The sequence below is a fragment of the Vicia villosa genome, unplaced genomic scaffold, assembly GCF_029867415.1.
Source record: "Vicia villosa cultivar HV-30 ecotype Madison, WI unplaced genomic scaffold, Vvil1.0 ctg.000479F_1_1_2_unsc, whole genome shotgun sequence".
Lineage (NCBI taxonomy): Eukaryota > Viridiplantae > Streptophyta > Magnoliopsida > Fabales > Fabaceae > Vicia > Vicia villosa.
The window spans coordinates 108,537-125,001 of NW_026705233.1; the positions used below are offsets into that span (position 1 = coordinate 108,537).

Genomic DNA, 16,465 nt, shown 5'->3' on the forward strand with positions numbered 1-16,465 from the left:
TATGTTTTTTAAGAGTAAGGGAGCATTTGATCCTAAAAAACTTTCATGTTTCTTTTCCCCACCTATGTTAAGAATGTTTCTATCCAAATCACAACCCAAATTTGCACATATGTTAAGAATGTTGAGCTCTAATTTTCCAATCTAATTGATTAAACGACAAGTTCTTCTAATCAAACTTCGACACAAAAGACTCACTATAATCTCCCATAGTCATCTTGACCATCACTTGAGAATCAACATGTAACTCAACATTTTCAAAATCAAGCCTCATAGCACAAAACAATCCTTCTAACACACTCTACAACTCGCCTACACAAGCACGACAACTCCCCAATTTTGAAAAACCTCCAAGCCATTCTCGACCACTTACTCTAAAGAGCCGTCCACTGCCTTCTTGATTCTCATCCTTGCTTGACGACGAATCACATTACTCGATCTCTTAACTGTTTTATACTCCAACATACTTGGAGCTTTTGTCTCAAGGTTTCATAAGCCGCTGCCAATTATCCACATGCATGCTTTTGTTCTGCCACAACAAAATAGCATAGTATGTGGTAGCTCAATAGGACGACCAATCCATATCAGAACCAACATTATTATCATTCATGATGTTAACTTAATTCAACATGTAAGATTAGTGTTGAATAATAAACTCCGACCATTATTACTACTCACCACACTCCACCATAACGTCATATATTGAGGATAATCACTAAGCATGTGCATCTTCGTCTCAACGATGTTACTACACACTAACTACAATTGTCATTCCTCAATCCCATCTTGCTTTTTGAATAATAGTCATTAAATGTTTCATGATACATGAGCCAAAAAAAGTGTTGAACACGCTCAATATTGCTACAATTTACCAAACCCACTGCCTTCCATAAATAAGCTTACATTTTTAGCTTTAACAATAAATTCATACATAATTTTCCTTGAAGCACTTGACACCACAACTCATTTCCCCCTTCAATAATCCATACATAATTTCAGCAAAGAAGCTTCATAACATGGAGTCTCCTCAAACCAAGTCCTCCTAACCCCTTTGGCTTTGTTAGATCTTTTCATCTGAGTATGCCATCGTGCAATCTTCTTCATTTCTCATATGCCCTTATATAAGACTTATCTATTATTTCATTTCTTCAACAAAAAAATGGGAATGGTTGTTGTCATCATTGGATAAATCATCTAATTTTAACTTTAATAATGTAATTCTTAAGAACATATATTGGATCTCATAACTTTATCTCATATTTTGTTGTGATATTATTGTTGTAGAGGGAAGCAACAATTGACCACTCTGTCCAACTCCATCGACTGTAATCACATTTTGTTGATATGAGAAATCAATTACAATCACATAGATTACAATCAACTCAACAAAACAGTTTTAAGTATTAGATATAGAAATTATCTCTATGTATCGATTGCACAATCAATAGTTTCACAATTTGTAAGTAAAACATAAGAGAGAGGGAGATTTGTTTAGACAGTTCCCCAATCATCCTCGTTATGGGTACGTTTGCCCCCAATTCTAAATGAATTGAGATAGTGAAAATTAACCTTTGCAAATGTTGTTTACAAGAGATAAAGTAGAAATCCAACCCTTCAAACCCTATGTTTGATGTTGATCCTATCTTCTTCTCTTTCCTTGATCTTGAGCTCGATCAAAAACCATGCTTCCAATTTGATCCTCCGGTTACCGTTACTCCTTCTACATAACCTTTTTCTTCGAAGCTTTCACCCGACTGAATCCAAATTACAAGCTACTGTGACCCAAGATTACTAAAATGATCCTCCAGTTACCATTACTCCTTTGGAAGAAACATCTTTCTTCAAAACTTTCACTCGGCTGAATCTAAATTGCGAAATCTTATGAAAAAACCCTAAATCAACCCTTGATCTTGGAGAAAAATCTCAATTGGATTTATCTTGAAACTCCTAAAGCATTTCCAACCCAATTGATTATAACAATCCTAATTGGACCATATCAAAATATCTCTTGATCACACAACAAAAATGATTATGTGTAATTGTTGTATGTATGCAATGAGAGAAGATGAAGATGAAGAAAAATTCTTTGTATGTTTTTGGTTTCAATCTTTTTGAAATGATGCATGAATATCTTTATGTATGTGTGTTAGAAAGAGATAACAGAAATAACATATTTGCAAAATTACAAGTATTGGAAAAATTCAAATCAAAATGTATTAAATTCCAGGACTTGGGAGTCGACTCATAAAAGTTGGGAGTTGACCCATAGAAACTGAGAGTCGACTCCAAGAAGGCAATTCCACTTGGTTTGAAATAAGCTTCAGAGGGACTCGACCCATAGCAGCAGAGAGTCGACTTCTACTGAACATAAGTTTTTGTAAACAATTGGGAGTTGACCCATAGAACCTGGGAGTCAACTTCTATTAAACAAACTTTATGAAAAACGCTTGGGAGTCGACCCATACGAGCTGGGAGTCAACTCCTACTAAACATAAGTTTTTCAAAATAATTGTGAGTTGACCCATAGAAGTTGGGAGTCGACTCCTAACCTTGTTTTTTTTACATAAAATCATAATTTTGACTTGTAAAAATGTTTTTAACCTGATTTTAAGTGTCATAAGATGAAAATGCACACTTAGACATATAGAGATAAAGTTCAATGTACAAATATTAAATATTACCTAGTTTTTACATCATTCAAAACATCTAAGAGAATAGTGCACTCATATAAATACCACTAGTGAGTATCATGTGCAAACTAGATCCAAACATAATATATTTAAGCCAGAGCAAGTGCTCAATGTCACAAACTATCCATTACGAAAAAACTTTAAACCATCTAATGTGAGACAAACGATGCAACTACCACATTGGAGACAAGCAATATATAAAGAATTCGATGAATTGATTTGAAATGGTACTTGGTCCCAAGTACCACCACCTTGAGGCCACAACATAGTTGATTGTAAATGTTTGTTTTGCATTAAAAGAAATTCAAATGGCTCTATCTCATGATATAAGGTAAGATTAGCTGCCAAAATGATTCACACAGTGCTTAGGTGTGGATTTTAAAGAATCATTTGCACCAATAGTGAGACCTCAAACAATTAAACTCATCTTAACTATTGCACTCGACAATGCTTGGCCTATGCATCAACTTGATGTCAACAATGTATTTCTCCAAGGTTCTCTCAAAGAAGAAGTGTTCATGACTTAACCACACGGTATGAAAGATCAAGAATACCCTCAATATGTTTGCAAACTTCACAAGGCAATATATGGTTTGAGACAAGCACCCAGAGCATGACATGATGCACTCAAATCTTTCACTACCTTATATGATTTTCCATTGAGCCAAAATGACCCGTCATCGTTCATATATGCTTCAAGATCTATCTTAACATACTTCCTTGTGTATGTTGATGATTTATTACTTACATGTAATTATGCCAAATTCCTTACAAACTTTATTACATCCCTATCAAATAGGTTCTCACTTAATAATATGGGAACTTCTCATTATTTATTGGGAGTTGAATCCATCCCCACGGCCGCAGACATGGTTCTCTCTCAGCATAAATTTATTTGTGATATTCTTGAAAATTTTGAAATGGAGTGAGCCAAACCATCTCCCACACCTCTGTCCCAAACAACCACCCTAAACTTGTATGATGGAACCCCAATAACAGACTAGACTCCGCATACTATAGAAAAATTCTTGTACTACTTACATACTTAAACCTTACAAGGGCGGATCTTTCCTTTTCCATCAACAAATTCTCATAGCTTATGCACAAGCCTACCATATTGCATTTTCAACATCTCAAGAGATTGCTTCACTACTTGAAATCCACAATGAACTACAATATTTTATTGCGAAAACCAATTTCTCTCAACCTACTTGCTTACCCTGACGCAGATTGGGGTGGTAACTGGTAATGCAGATGATCGAACTTCAACCTAACATACTTAATATTTTTTTTGGTGGAAATCCTATCTAATGGATATCTAAAAAGCAAATGTTAGTAGCTATATCATCCTTTGAGGCGGAATATCGTGCAGTAGCAATAAGAGCAACTGAAGAATTTTATGTGATAATATAGGAGCAAAGTATTTGTACTCAAATCTTGTCTTTTATACTAGGATACAACACATTGCTATAGATTACAATTTTGTTCGAGAACAAGTCTTAACATGAACTATACATGTCTCTTATGTATCCACGAAAAATCAATTAGCCGACATTTTCACAAAACCCCTAACAACACAATCATTCCAATATTTAATATCCAAGAAACAAATTATTGATTGAAACTTGCTCTCGAGGAAGCGAATTGGAGCGTCCTAACATATTAGATAGCATCATAGCAATACTACATAATCATGCATATGGTCAAACAAGTCCGGTTAATTTATAGTAGTATTTGATTTGCATTTAGCTATACATTTAAATCTTATAATTACATTTAATTTAATTATATTATCAATTGTCAAGGAATATCTTCTTATTTATGTATTTCATTCACATCAATGAGAAAACAATTGTCTGTTTTGTTTGTTTATAGTTTATACCATACGTATATATTTTTTTGTTTTATTTCAATTTTAATATTAGTTTGTTCACAAATTAAAATTCCATATACTAATTCTTACAATCTAAATAAAATACAATTGATTTATCTCATCAAATATCTTTAAAAATTAAAAAGTATGAACAATTATAAGTTTTATTCATTTTAAATATGTTTTTAGAAGTAATAGATGCAAGTTGGGCAGTAATGATTCATATCTCGCTTGAACATTTAAGTTAAATTTTTATTTTAACATGTAAATCTTGTTGATCGATATTACATTTGTTTCAAGTTACAAATCACATTGTAAAAGAAAATTTTCTTAAACTATAAGCCAATTTATATTTTCGCATTTAAAACAAATGACTAACATGTCAATTTTATTTTTAATAGCATATTATAATTTTTTTAGTGATAACATGTCATATTTTTGAAATAATCGTCATGAAACAATATCATATCATCAATTTTATTTAAATGAAAAAATATTAAAGATTAAAACAGTTTGAATTCAAAATAAAAAATAATTTTATAAATGGGTTAAAATGGTGACATTAATATAATTAAACTTTTATCATACTAATCAAACATTAATGATTCTTTTTCTATTACACCATCTACTACTATTTATTATTATTCTCTACTTTTTTTTTCCAACTCTTTTCAACTATTTTTTTTTTTCATGTCATTAATAATTAACAAGTTTATAAACTATAGATTTTTTTAAACACAAAATTAATTATATTTCTAAATTTATGTCAAACAACTAAAATACTTTTTGATCAAAGGAAACTTAACTCATATCATTTATAAGCAACTGTTTGATACAAAGAGGTGGAAAATTAAAAATGCTACGCCTAGTCCAAGAATCAGCCGCCTTTGCTAAGGCATGAGCAACCGAATTCGCTTGGCGCTTTACAAACTTTACCTCAAAGTTGGGGAAATTAAGCAATAAATTACGAATAGTAGAAATAATAGAAAAAAATTCAGAAGAACCAATGAGACCCGTCCTAGTAGCTTGAACCGTATTTTGTGAATCACTTTCGAAGATAACATTCTCCAACCGAAGCTCAATAGCATTCTGGATAGCTTCTTTGAGTGCCAACGCTTCAGCTTCGATGATAGGAAAAGACCCAAAATCCCAAGCGGCTCCAGCATGAACAAAATTCCCCAAATGGTCTCTAAAACACTAACCTCTATTAGTGGTACCTCCTCTAGTATTAAAACCCGCATCTACATTGCTTTTCAACCTACCATTCGTCGGCGGATTCCAATTCAAAGGTGGTTGGTAAGATTGCTCCCGATCACTACTTTCCTGAGCCAAAAACCACTCTCGCCAACTACAAAAAGCATATAATTCAAGTTTAGAGTACCCCTCACTCTCATTATTCCAAATCATATTATTACGATTTCTCCAAAGAGAGTCAATCAACACCGCGGCTCTACCCGCCACCAAACTATCCTCTTTACTACGAATATCAAGAATCAGAGAAGAAGCATCATGAAAAGAATGAATACGAGAATCAATAATATGGGACAAACCTGCAATGCTCAAACTCTGCTTAGTAATATTACACCCGAAGAAGACATGCCAAGAATCTTCCATATGATGATCACAAAATGGGCAAGCACCAGGACACAAAGCATGATACTGTTGTAACCTCTTTCTAGTGGGCAAAACATCCCTACAAATCCTCCAAAGAAGGTGTTTCACCCTAGGAGTCGCCTTAATATTCCACAAGCTCCGCCAATCTCCCTCCACACCATTAGACTCCGAGTTTTTATGCTCCTTAATCCATAACCTGTAACCCGATCGGACACTATAGCAACCATTATGTTATTCTTTCCAAACCCATTTGTCTTCCGCCACATCCTCAACCAAAGGCGTCTGGAAAATATCCTTCGCTACCGCAAAATCAAACAACTCCCGAATTAATGGACCGTTCCATTGTTTCCCATTATTAGACAAGAGCTCATTAACACTAAGATCGTACACCCCTTGATTTTGAGGACCTTTCACCCAATCACTATTATTCTCCCTAAGCCAAGGAGCACCCATTACTAAAATATTTCTGCCATCACCAATACTCCACCTACTGCCCAAGAGATAAAAGTTTTCTAGCTTGCCAAATACTCCTCCAAACAAAACTAGGATTATAACCCAGATTAGCCTCTAAGAACAACGAGTGGGGAAAGTACCTTGCTTTGTAGATTCTGGAGACCAATGAATGAGGTTTGGTCAAGAGATGCCATCCTCTCTTAGCCACCATAGCCATATTAAAAGACTTTAGATCACAGAATCCTAACTCTCCTTCGTTCTTAGAACCTGTCAACCTATCCCACGACATCCACCTGATACAATTGTGATTACTACTACCTCCCCACCAAAAAGAATTAAGCATCTTCTCAATATCAGAAACAATACCATCAGGGAGAATAAATAAACCCATAACATAGGTAGGAATAGACTGAAGCACCGATTTTATCATAACTTCCTTCCCTGCTTTAGATATCGGTATACCTTTTCATAAATTAATCTTCTTCTAAATTTTGCCCTTTACATATCCAAAAGTGGCCTTCTTGCTCCGACCTATAAGAGACGGGAGACCCAGATAGGTTCTCGTACCTAAAACATGACGAACTCCCATAATGCTGGCCAGATCCTCCTGAGCAGGGATACTGATATTCTTGCTAAAAAAACACCTCTGATTTTGAAAGATTGATTTCCTGACCAGACGCAACAACATAAATATTAAGGATCTCCATAATATTGTGAACCTCCGTAAGATTTGCCCTACAAAACAAAGAACAATCGTCAGCAAAAACCAGATGAGACACACTAGGTGCTCCTCTGCATATCTGGACCCCATGAATCTCACCGCTAGCAACAACTCTTCTAACCAGAGCCGTCAGGCCTTCCGTAATGAGAATAAAAATGTATGAGGAATCAATAATATCCCTCTCTTTAAACTCAAAACTAATTCACTTTTTTTTCCTAAATAAAAATAAATAAGTAATATAATTATTCAATATTAATCATTTAATTCAACTAATATTTATTTAGATGATGACATTAAACATGTTTAATATTGAGTAAATTAAAATTTAAAATGAAAGATAAAAAAAGAATCAAGCATATATTTTGACAAAAAGAACAAACAAACGTGTTAAAAAAAAACAGAACATAACAAAGTAACAAACAAACAAAATAACCAAAAACAAAAAAAAATCTATTAAATTTAATGTTTTCACTTACCCTTCGGTGTAATTAAGGAAAGGGAAAGCCGAGAATTCTCAACTCCAAAATCTTAGGCGATTCCTTTCTCTCCAGCCTCTCTCTCAGCCCCAATCATCATCATAATCGATGGCTATGGCTGGTGGGGTTTCAATTTTGCCATCTATTCATCTTCTTCTCCTTCTCGTAAGCGTTTCTTGGTATTGTACCTTTGTTAAGGGTTCAAATTCAACAACCATATATGATGAATTAAGGGCAAAGGGTCTTCCGGAAGGGCTTCTACCGAAGGGAATAACTCGGTATGAGATCAATGGTACAAGTGGCGAATTCCAGGTTTGGATGGAAGAACCGTGCAATGCAAAATTTGAAAACGAGGTTCACTATGATCCGAATATTAAGGGTACCCTAGATTATGGTAAGATCGGGGGATTATCTGGTATGACTGCTCAGGAACTTTTCCTATGGTTCCCGGTTAAGGGCATTCGTGTTGATCTACCTAGCTCTGGTCTCATTCATTTCGATGTTGGTGTTGCTGATAAACAATTCTCTTTGTCCCTCTTTGAAGATCCTCCTGATTGTAACCCTCAGGTTTTTTTCATCCTCCCATGAATTTTTAATTTTTTTTATCTAAAATTCATGTTTTCTTAGATGGGTAATATCAAATTAGGGTTTTTTAATATCTGGGTATCTTAAAGTTGTGATTTTTTTGGATTGGGTGCTTGTAATTCAGATTTTTGATAGCTGGGTATCTTAAAGTTGTGATTTCTTGAATTTTGTTATTTGGATGTCTTGAAGTTGTGAAAATTATGGTTGGGTATATGAAATTTAGGGTTTTTATGCCAAAAATGTAGCATCTGTTATATTAGTCCATGTTATGATACATGAATTTAGGGTTTTTCATGGTACAATAGTGTTGATGATTGGAGTGAGGTTTCAAGGTATGATCAGATTGATTTTGACCTGAAGAGAGTTGAATGTAAATAGATTTATATTTGAATTTGAATTTCTTAATTAATTTGGTGTTTGATTAATTCAGGTTAATGGTGATAGTGATGATGTGCGGAGGGCAGTTTGGTAGAAGATAAAGATGTCGGCGCATTTCAAATAGATCAATCAGTTTAGCTGTGCTTGTGGTTGGTCTTTGTGAAGGTGTTTCTGTACAGTCATGGTCTTTTTCTTTTTCTGCTTGGATTGGAATCAATCTCCTCTGTCAAGGGACAAAGGATGACAATTTTGGTGGTCAACAGCAATGGCCTATATGGTTTTGGCAAAATCTGTGCTAGTCAGGGATGTTGGATAAGGTTTGGTTTTGCTATTAATGTTCTATATAGTACTAAGGTTTTGTAATTTGTATTTCGGTATTGTCATTTCTACAAACAAGTTTTTCAGGCTTGTTTTGTGTAGATTCCAGATTCCACTATTTTAATAAAGTTTAGCATAATGGGTTGGTGGTTCTTGTATTGTAACTAAATTTGATTCCCTACACTTTGTTCTTTTATGTAAGATAGTCCCATTTGCCTATAATTTTCAATTTTTGCTTGTTGGTTCAATTCAGTGGGGGCAGTTTTCTCTAATAATGTGTTAGGTACTGTTTAAAATTTGTTTGTTGTTCCATATTGTATTCTATTATCTGCATTATGTTCTGTCATGGTCCTACACAGAACAAGATTTTTGTGTAGATTGAACATGGAAATGTTTGTAGTTGGCAAATACAGTATCTATGATTATGGATAACAGGACAAAGGATTTGTCTTAACATGTTATAAGAGTGAAGTATCTACCAACTTCACTGAAAACTAGCCTCAGTCAAAAAAGCTGACATTTTTTTAGTGTATCTGAATATTACAATTCGTAAAAGCTTTTTGAGTAAAATTTTCTTTTCTTGGTTGTTCCAATGATTTGACATTTTGTAGTGTATATGTTTAAACAAGGTTTTCAATTTTATTTAATTAAGTTTTAAGTGTGAATTCTATACCTAAATTGTGAATGATGCTAACCTCTGCATGAGCTGTGGGGGCCATGAATTGTGACATTGCTACACGCGTAATCCAACTGTAATCAATTTGAGTCGAATATTTTGGCATCTAAGATATTTTTGTCCACCTTAGATCAAATGATCAGATCTATGCGTAATAGAAGTATCATTTTGGCTAAAATGCGTAATGATAACACATTCAACATTCATTGAACAAAATGGCGTGTGGGACCTTCGAATGTTGCATGGCAGTAATGTACTAATGTTATGGAGGAGAAAACTAAAATATGTGCAATGTTTTTCTTAACTAGGATACTAGCTACTTCTACTTGATATTGAATTGCAGATATTTTGGTTATCATATTTCTCTATTTAAAAAATGTAATGAAATATTGAGTTCAATAAAAAAAAAACTACTGTAGTAGACATAAACCCCTGCAATCTACAAACTAATTAAAAAATTATAATGAACTAAATTATTAATGAGGCTTTATATTTTTACTCATAAGATAAGTAAGATGTCATAATAGTTATTGAGTATTTTTTGTGATGATTAAGAGTGAGTATTTATGAACTCGATTATGTAAACAATATTGAAAAAAAAAAACTTACTTACGTATTATGAGATTGATAGTTATAAAGAAAAAAAGTTAAAATGATCCTAAATCAAGGAGTAGCAATGTTAAGAATTTGTTTATTTGACTGAAATAGAGAGGATTCTAGGCTGTGTCTCAAGTCACAACTGAATTCGATACTAATAAATTGAGATAGTTGTTACGGCCCTAATGTATAACATCGTTCCGTGCAGATTGATAATTTTTTTTTTTGGCCAATGTACAGTTTTTGCTCATTAATAACTTCATTTTCTTCAAGGGCGCGTGTGGTGGGTTGTTTTCAGGCTAAAAAATATTGACGTGTAATGTAAGGCCATGCCAATTAGAGTACTCATTCCAATTCCAACCATATCAAACAAATACATCAAATACCGCAAATAAATAATGCTTGATGTCTATTCTATCCGGTGACAAGCTGACTTGTAGATTAATCAGTGAGCCTACATCTATCGATTTACAACATGCTAATATGCTACCCTGCCCATGATAAAGAATTCAAGTGTTCATCAAGCACAGTCATGTCGCGGTGTATGGAGTGTTATAAAGGACCTTGGTAATATATTTTGTCAGAATAATGAAAAAGAACTCAACGAACTTCTTCCTCTTTCCTTAGTAAACAAACTACTTTACTGCGTCGTAACACTCTTAGCAAGATTCCGAGGCTGGTCGACATTAAATCCCCTCAGTACGGTGAGATGATATGCCAGTAACTGCAACAGAAAGAAATGATATGTTGAAATATATACTACTCACAAATCTTTCGAAGAATGCAAAGGAAAAAGCCAGCCTGTCATTTTAGATTACAAGGAAATAGAACTGCAAAACTTGCACATGTGGAAATTAGACGCTGATATTTATTTTCAAAATGAGAAAATACAAAGACGTTCATGGAATAATAATGAATAGAATCAGTAGCAACACGGTTGAGACTATGTTAATATAAAGACAGACTAATATTATCCCTTTGTTTAGTGTACTAATATTAGGAAAAAATAAAGTACAGTAAAAGGTTAAAAAGATACCTGTAATGGAACAACATTAATCACAGGCTGAAGACAATCCTCAACCTGTGGAACTTCAATTGTCCTACACGATTTACCAGGGCATACAGAAGCAGCATCCCCTTCTGAACACATAACTATCAGACGACCTCTACGGGCATGAAGTTGCTGAATAACAGACTGCTGTTTGCTGCCAAATGTAAAAGATAAGGATGTCAATGTCAATGGGAAACTCCTAATTTCAGGTCTTAGAGCTACTCAACAGTTAATACAACCAACCTGAAGCAAGCATCACGTGTAGCAATAACAACAATTGGGAGACTTTCATCGACCAATGCCAAAGGACCGTGCTTCATTTCGCCTGCGAGTATCCCTTCACTATGCATAAGTGCCACTTCCTTTACTTTCAAAGCTCCCTCCAGAGCGGTTGCATAGTTGTATCCTCTCCCAAAGACAAGAAGAGACTGCTCAGCAATCAATAGATTTGCTAGATCCTTCATCTCTTGATCAAGCTCCAGCACCTCTCTGACTTTGTCTACAATTCAACATTTTAATTAGATTACTTTGATAACTTCTTCTGAGCTACTTCAGGTTGCACTTGCTAGTTTCTACAGTATTTTGAAGGATTTATTATACAAAAACTAGTTTGATTAAAATGAAAGTTGCCTACAATTCCCAAATTTCTAATTTTATAAATATTTTTCTATTATAGAATGTTTAGGATGCAAAGAAGCTCCTTCAAAGCAAAGCTCAAGGCATGCAACAAGCCTTTGCGAGAGCGTTGTTCTCACAAAATTTTTAGTAGATGCTGTTTGATTGTACCAATTGTGGTATCCCCGGACAACGGCAGCTGCAACCAAGTCCAAAACAGTTTTCCAGTAGGCAGGGTCGAGTATATGAATCAAACAAAAACATAATGTCCTGATATGAATGATATTTCTTTTATTAATATGAATCATATTTATAAATAGAACATTTAACTCTAAAGCTTTATTTAATGGTTCACCTTATAGTTTTCCTTAACCCCCTCAACCTCTACCAAATAAAAATATATTTCATTCTATCTACCCTTACTCCTTCTTACTGGAATTTTCATGGGTCTACTTCACACGTGTCTATCTAAGAAGAGTCACAATATTCTACAATCTTTTCTTCAATGAGGCAATGAGCAACCTCTACTTTTTCTCTAAATCTCTAATGATAAAATTTATAATTCTATCTTGCCTTGCGTGACCACTTATTCCCTACAGTATTTTTATCTCAACAACACTAATCTTCATTTCGTGTTAACTTCTAACAACCCAAGCTCAAGTGGCACTTTTTTATCACAAGTTACACTCAAAGCATTCCTTCATTTCATGCACTCTGCATGGATCCAATGGTTAACATCCCACTCTACCTCCCTGACATTTTTGTATGATTGACTCGAGCAACTTAAAACGTTGGTTTTGTGGTATGGAATTGGCATGTTCTTTGATTTTCACTCCTTAACTAGTATTTGTGTACTTCTTGCTAAGTTTACATTTCACATTCTTTGCATTATTTAGGTGGAAACCGTGTTTCTAAGCATGTCTCCAAAAGTTATTTCGTTTATTTCTTCTCTCGCCTATCCAACTAAACCTACCATTCGCAAAAACCAATTTGTGGTACTACCATTTTTAGTATATGTTTGATAAAAATATACTAATATCGAATAATCAGTTTTCATAAAATGACAATAACTCAGTTTTGATGCTCAACCAACAGAAACTCACTTGGTAGGTCATAAAGACTATCTATGATAGCTTCTCTTCTTGCTTTATTGGAAATAGTATCGCCTCCTATTGCAAGAGACAGCATGGCCATCACTACTATTTGGCTTGTGTATGCCTATAGTAGTTGTAAGCGTGTGAGTAGGCCATTGGTTAAATCAATAATAGGACAATATTAAAAAATGAAGAAAACGAAATCCTTTAATTTCAACACTTACTTTGGTACTTGCCACACCAATCTCAGCACCTGCATTTATATGAACACCGCAGTGTGTGTTCCTTGCTATTGCACTACCAACAGTATTTGTTACCCCAACACATAATGCACCATTGTCTAAAGCATATTGCAGTGCAAGTAAAGTATCCGCAGTTTCGCCGGATTGACTAACAAAAACGGCTGTATCTTCTCGGTATATTGGTCCCTCCCGATCCAATAAATCACTAGCAATTTCCATAGTAACAGGAATACCTAAAATGCAATGTATAGAAAAGAAAACATTTTAATAGCATACTTTAAATATGAAAAAAAAAAAAAATAACGAAGTCATACAGCACTAACCTGAAAGTTCTTCAAAGATTGGTCTAGCTGCCAAGGCAGCATTATAACTTGTTCCACAACCAATGAAAACTATTCTTCTACTTCGCCTGATAGTTTTGAGGTGATCCTTTAGTCCACCTAACAGAACCGACTTGGATTTGCTAGATCCCCCACGTATAAGCCTCCCCCTCATTGTGGTTGTTAGAGACTCTGGTTGCTCATGAATTTCCTTTTGCATGTAATGCTCATAATGTCCTTTATTTATTTGCTCAACCTCCATTTCAAGAACAGATAATGCACGTCGCACTGAAGAAGCTCTGGAGAAAGAAGTGATGGGTTTTCCCATGTCATTCTCATACTTCAAAATAGAAACCCCGCCATCCTGAAACAACCACTTCCAAGTCAGAACAATAGTTTATTTCAAATTGACGTGATTATGACCGGCACATAGATCCATCAACCAAATGACCAGCACATAGATCCATCAACCAAATGCAACATACAGAAACAGTGAATGATATAAACAATCATCTCATCATGCCAGAAAGGGAGGAATGTGAGGGAAGATGAAGTGAGTCACTAAGAAATCATGAAATCAATCTTCACAAAAAATACATCATTCTTATGGAAATATTTGTGAGGGTTGTTAGGTTGCTATACATTTCAGTGATTTGAAGTGTTCCAATAGACATAAAAATAGATTAATTCGCAAGCGCATTATTGAAAAGGGAGGCTGCTGTATCTACCTTGATATGCACAACTTCACCATCCTCAATAACTAGCACTTTCTTGGTATGCTCAACCACAGCATTGGCATCACTGGACAAAAACAATTCCTTGGGCTTTCCATCTTTTGATAGGAATTTATTTTCCTCAAAAACAGAGCCATTATCCTTATTTTCTTCCAATTCCTGAAATTAGATCACTAAATAATTTAAACACTGTCAATCAGAATTCAGAAATTCACCATCCTTGCTCAATCCATGTATTAACCATGAAGCATAAATTAAAGCTATAAAAGACGGTATTGTTAAATAAATGATGGAAAACAAAGGATGATGGCTCAAGTGGTGATTTACAGAAGGATTTGTGGTTTAATAGTTAACTTTCTTAATTTCCTTTCACTTGCTTCTGCCTTTTTCATCCATGCTCTATGCACTGCATTTGCAGCTGTTATGTTCAAAATACTTCTAATTATTTCCTAATGTTTTGCAGGAAACATTTTACAGATAAAGAAGCATTATTACTTAATACTCTTGATAGTTTAACTCCACGGACATCCCTTCACATTGGCATATAGTAGGATACAGGTCTTGAATAACTCTGGAATAAATTTAGCTAGGTCCTAGGATTGTTACCGGGAAAACTTCTCATGTGATTTAAGCTGTTTTGGGCAGAGCAAAAAAGGCTCTTTTGCAGTGACCACAGTATGCTTATGGTTATAGTCATAGAGGAATACCAATATTTGGAATTCTTAAGGATGCTTATTTTTCATGTTGCTTCTTTTGTGGGAAATTGGTCTTCTTAGGCTTATTACAGTGCTAAACTAATGGTTATTTTGGAGGGTTTTCTTTGTGACTTGGAAAGGTACTTGAGACTAGCAAGCATAGCTCATACGATTTGCTTTTCTTGTTTTTCCTCTTTTGATCCAAAGACTCCTAAGGTATTTTACTTTCCCCTCTGCCATATACTTCTTTCCTTTACTAATCGGTCATATGAAAAACATGGTTGGGGGAAGAAATTCAAAATATAGGTTCTCAACAGTAAGGTTTTATTATTTGGATCAATCAGTCAAGCAATATAAAATAAAATTTATGATTATTAGACATAATATCCGTCAGCATATACTGTCAAGAGCGGTGGCATTTCAACAATTGGCCCACTTTCATGCGTCATAAGTCGTAACACTGAATGCCAAAAAAAAAACAATATTCCTCAAGAGGCCTTTAGGCTGTCTAACTAGAAGCATCATAAATGAAGTCTACAGAAACAGGTAAAACCAAATTAAGGGATCCAAGAAACTCAATCACTAAATTGGATGTAACTTACTTTAACACCTAGGAGCAGCGGGCTACCAAGCTTGCAAGCAATCAATTCATTAGGATAATATGAACTTTTGAAAATAAGTGCATAGGCTCCTTCAAGATGCCTCATAACTTCCAGCACAACTTGACTGAAGGTAACAACCTGATCACCTGCAAGACAATTGGAAAACTAAGCCAACACCATCCACAATGGCATTCACACCTCTTTATGAGAAGCGAAAAATGCAGCTGAGCTATAAACCTCCTAAGACTTGCACCAAATGTAAAATTCAACTATAAGAATAAACGAGAAAAAGCACAAACCATATTAATTCAAACTCAACGTACAAGCTTATCATATTAATGAGAACTAAACTGAATCATAATTCTAAAAACAAATTCGTAAAAAATTGAGCCTAGCATTTCAGCACAATAGAGGGCAACTTTGTCGGTCTCCGCCTTCAGTCCATCTACTTCACAATTTCTATATAGAACTAACATTTACATCGACAGAGTCTTGAGAACTTAATCATGCTAGCAGTATTGTCAATCACATATGGCAGAAAATAGCGGCTTGTTCAAATTGTATAACTCTATAGTTCAATAGCTCCGCCATTTGACAACAGTTTAGTCTAAAATACCGTATCAGAAAGCAACAATGATTTGTTCAAATTTCGCAACACTATAACCCTGTACCATTGCTATTTGACAATGATGTGTTTTGGTTTTAGTCCAAGTAAAAAAAGAGAGAGATACACT

General features: G+C 34.6%; 2 protein-coding genes across 2 annotated transcripts; one reads left to right on the top strand and one right to left on the bottom strand.

Annotated features, from left to right (window-relative positions):
* The first annotated feature begins 7,815 nt into the window (after nt 1–7,815).
* Nucleotides 7,816–9,327, top strand: LOC131628787 (uncharacterized). The gene is made up of 2 exons (XM_058899604.1): nt 7,816–8,391; nt 8,840–9,327. The coding sequence occupies exons 1-2, from the start codon at nt 7,933–7,935 to the stop codon at nt 8,879–8,881; spliced, it is 501 nt and encodes a 166-aa protein (XP_058755587.1). The 5' UTR covers nt 7,816–7,932; the 3' UTR covers nt 8,882–9,327.
* A 1,360-nt stretch (nt 9,328–10,687) lies between these two features.
* On the bottom strand, nt 10,688–16,425 carry LOC131628786 (glutamine--fructose-6-phosphate aminotransferase [isomerizing] 1-like). Its single transcript, XM_058899603.1, has 8 exons — nt 15,732–16,425; nt 14,429–14,593; nt 13,704–14,064; nt 13,363–13,613; nt 13,148–13,262; nt 11,673–11,928; nt 11,415–11,583; nt 10,688–11,102 (listed from the first exon to the last, which is right to left on the bottom strand). The coding sequence occupies exons 1-8, from the start codon at nt 15,834–15,836 to the stop codon at nt 11,019–11,021; spliced, it is 1,506 nt and encodes a 501-aa protein (XP_058755586.1). The 5' UTR covers nt 15,837–16,425; the 3' UTR covers nt 10,688–11,018.
* Between the last annotated feature and the right edge of the window lie 40 nt (nt 16,426–16,465).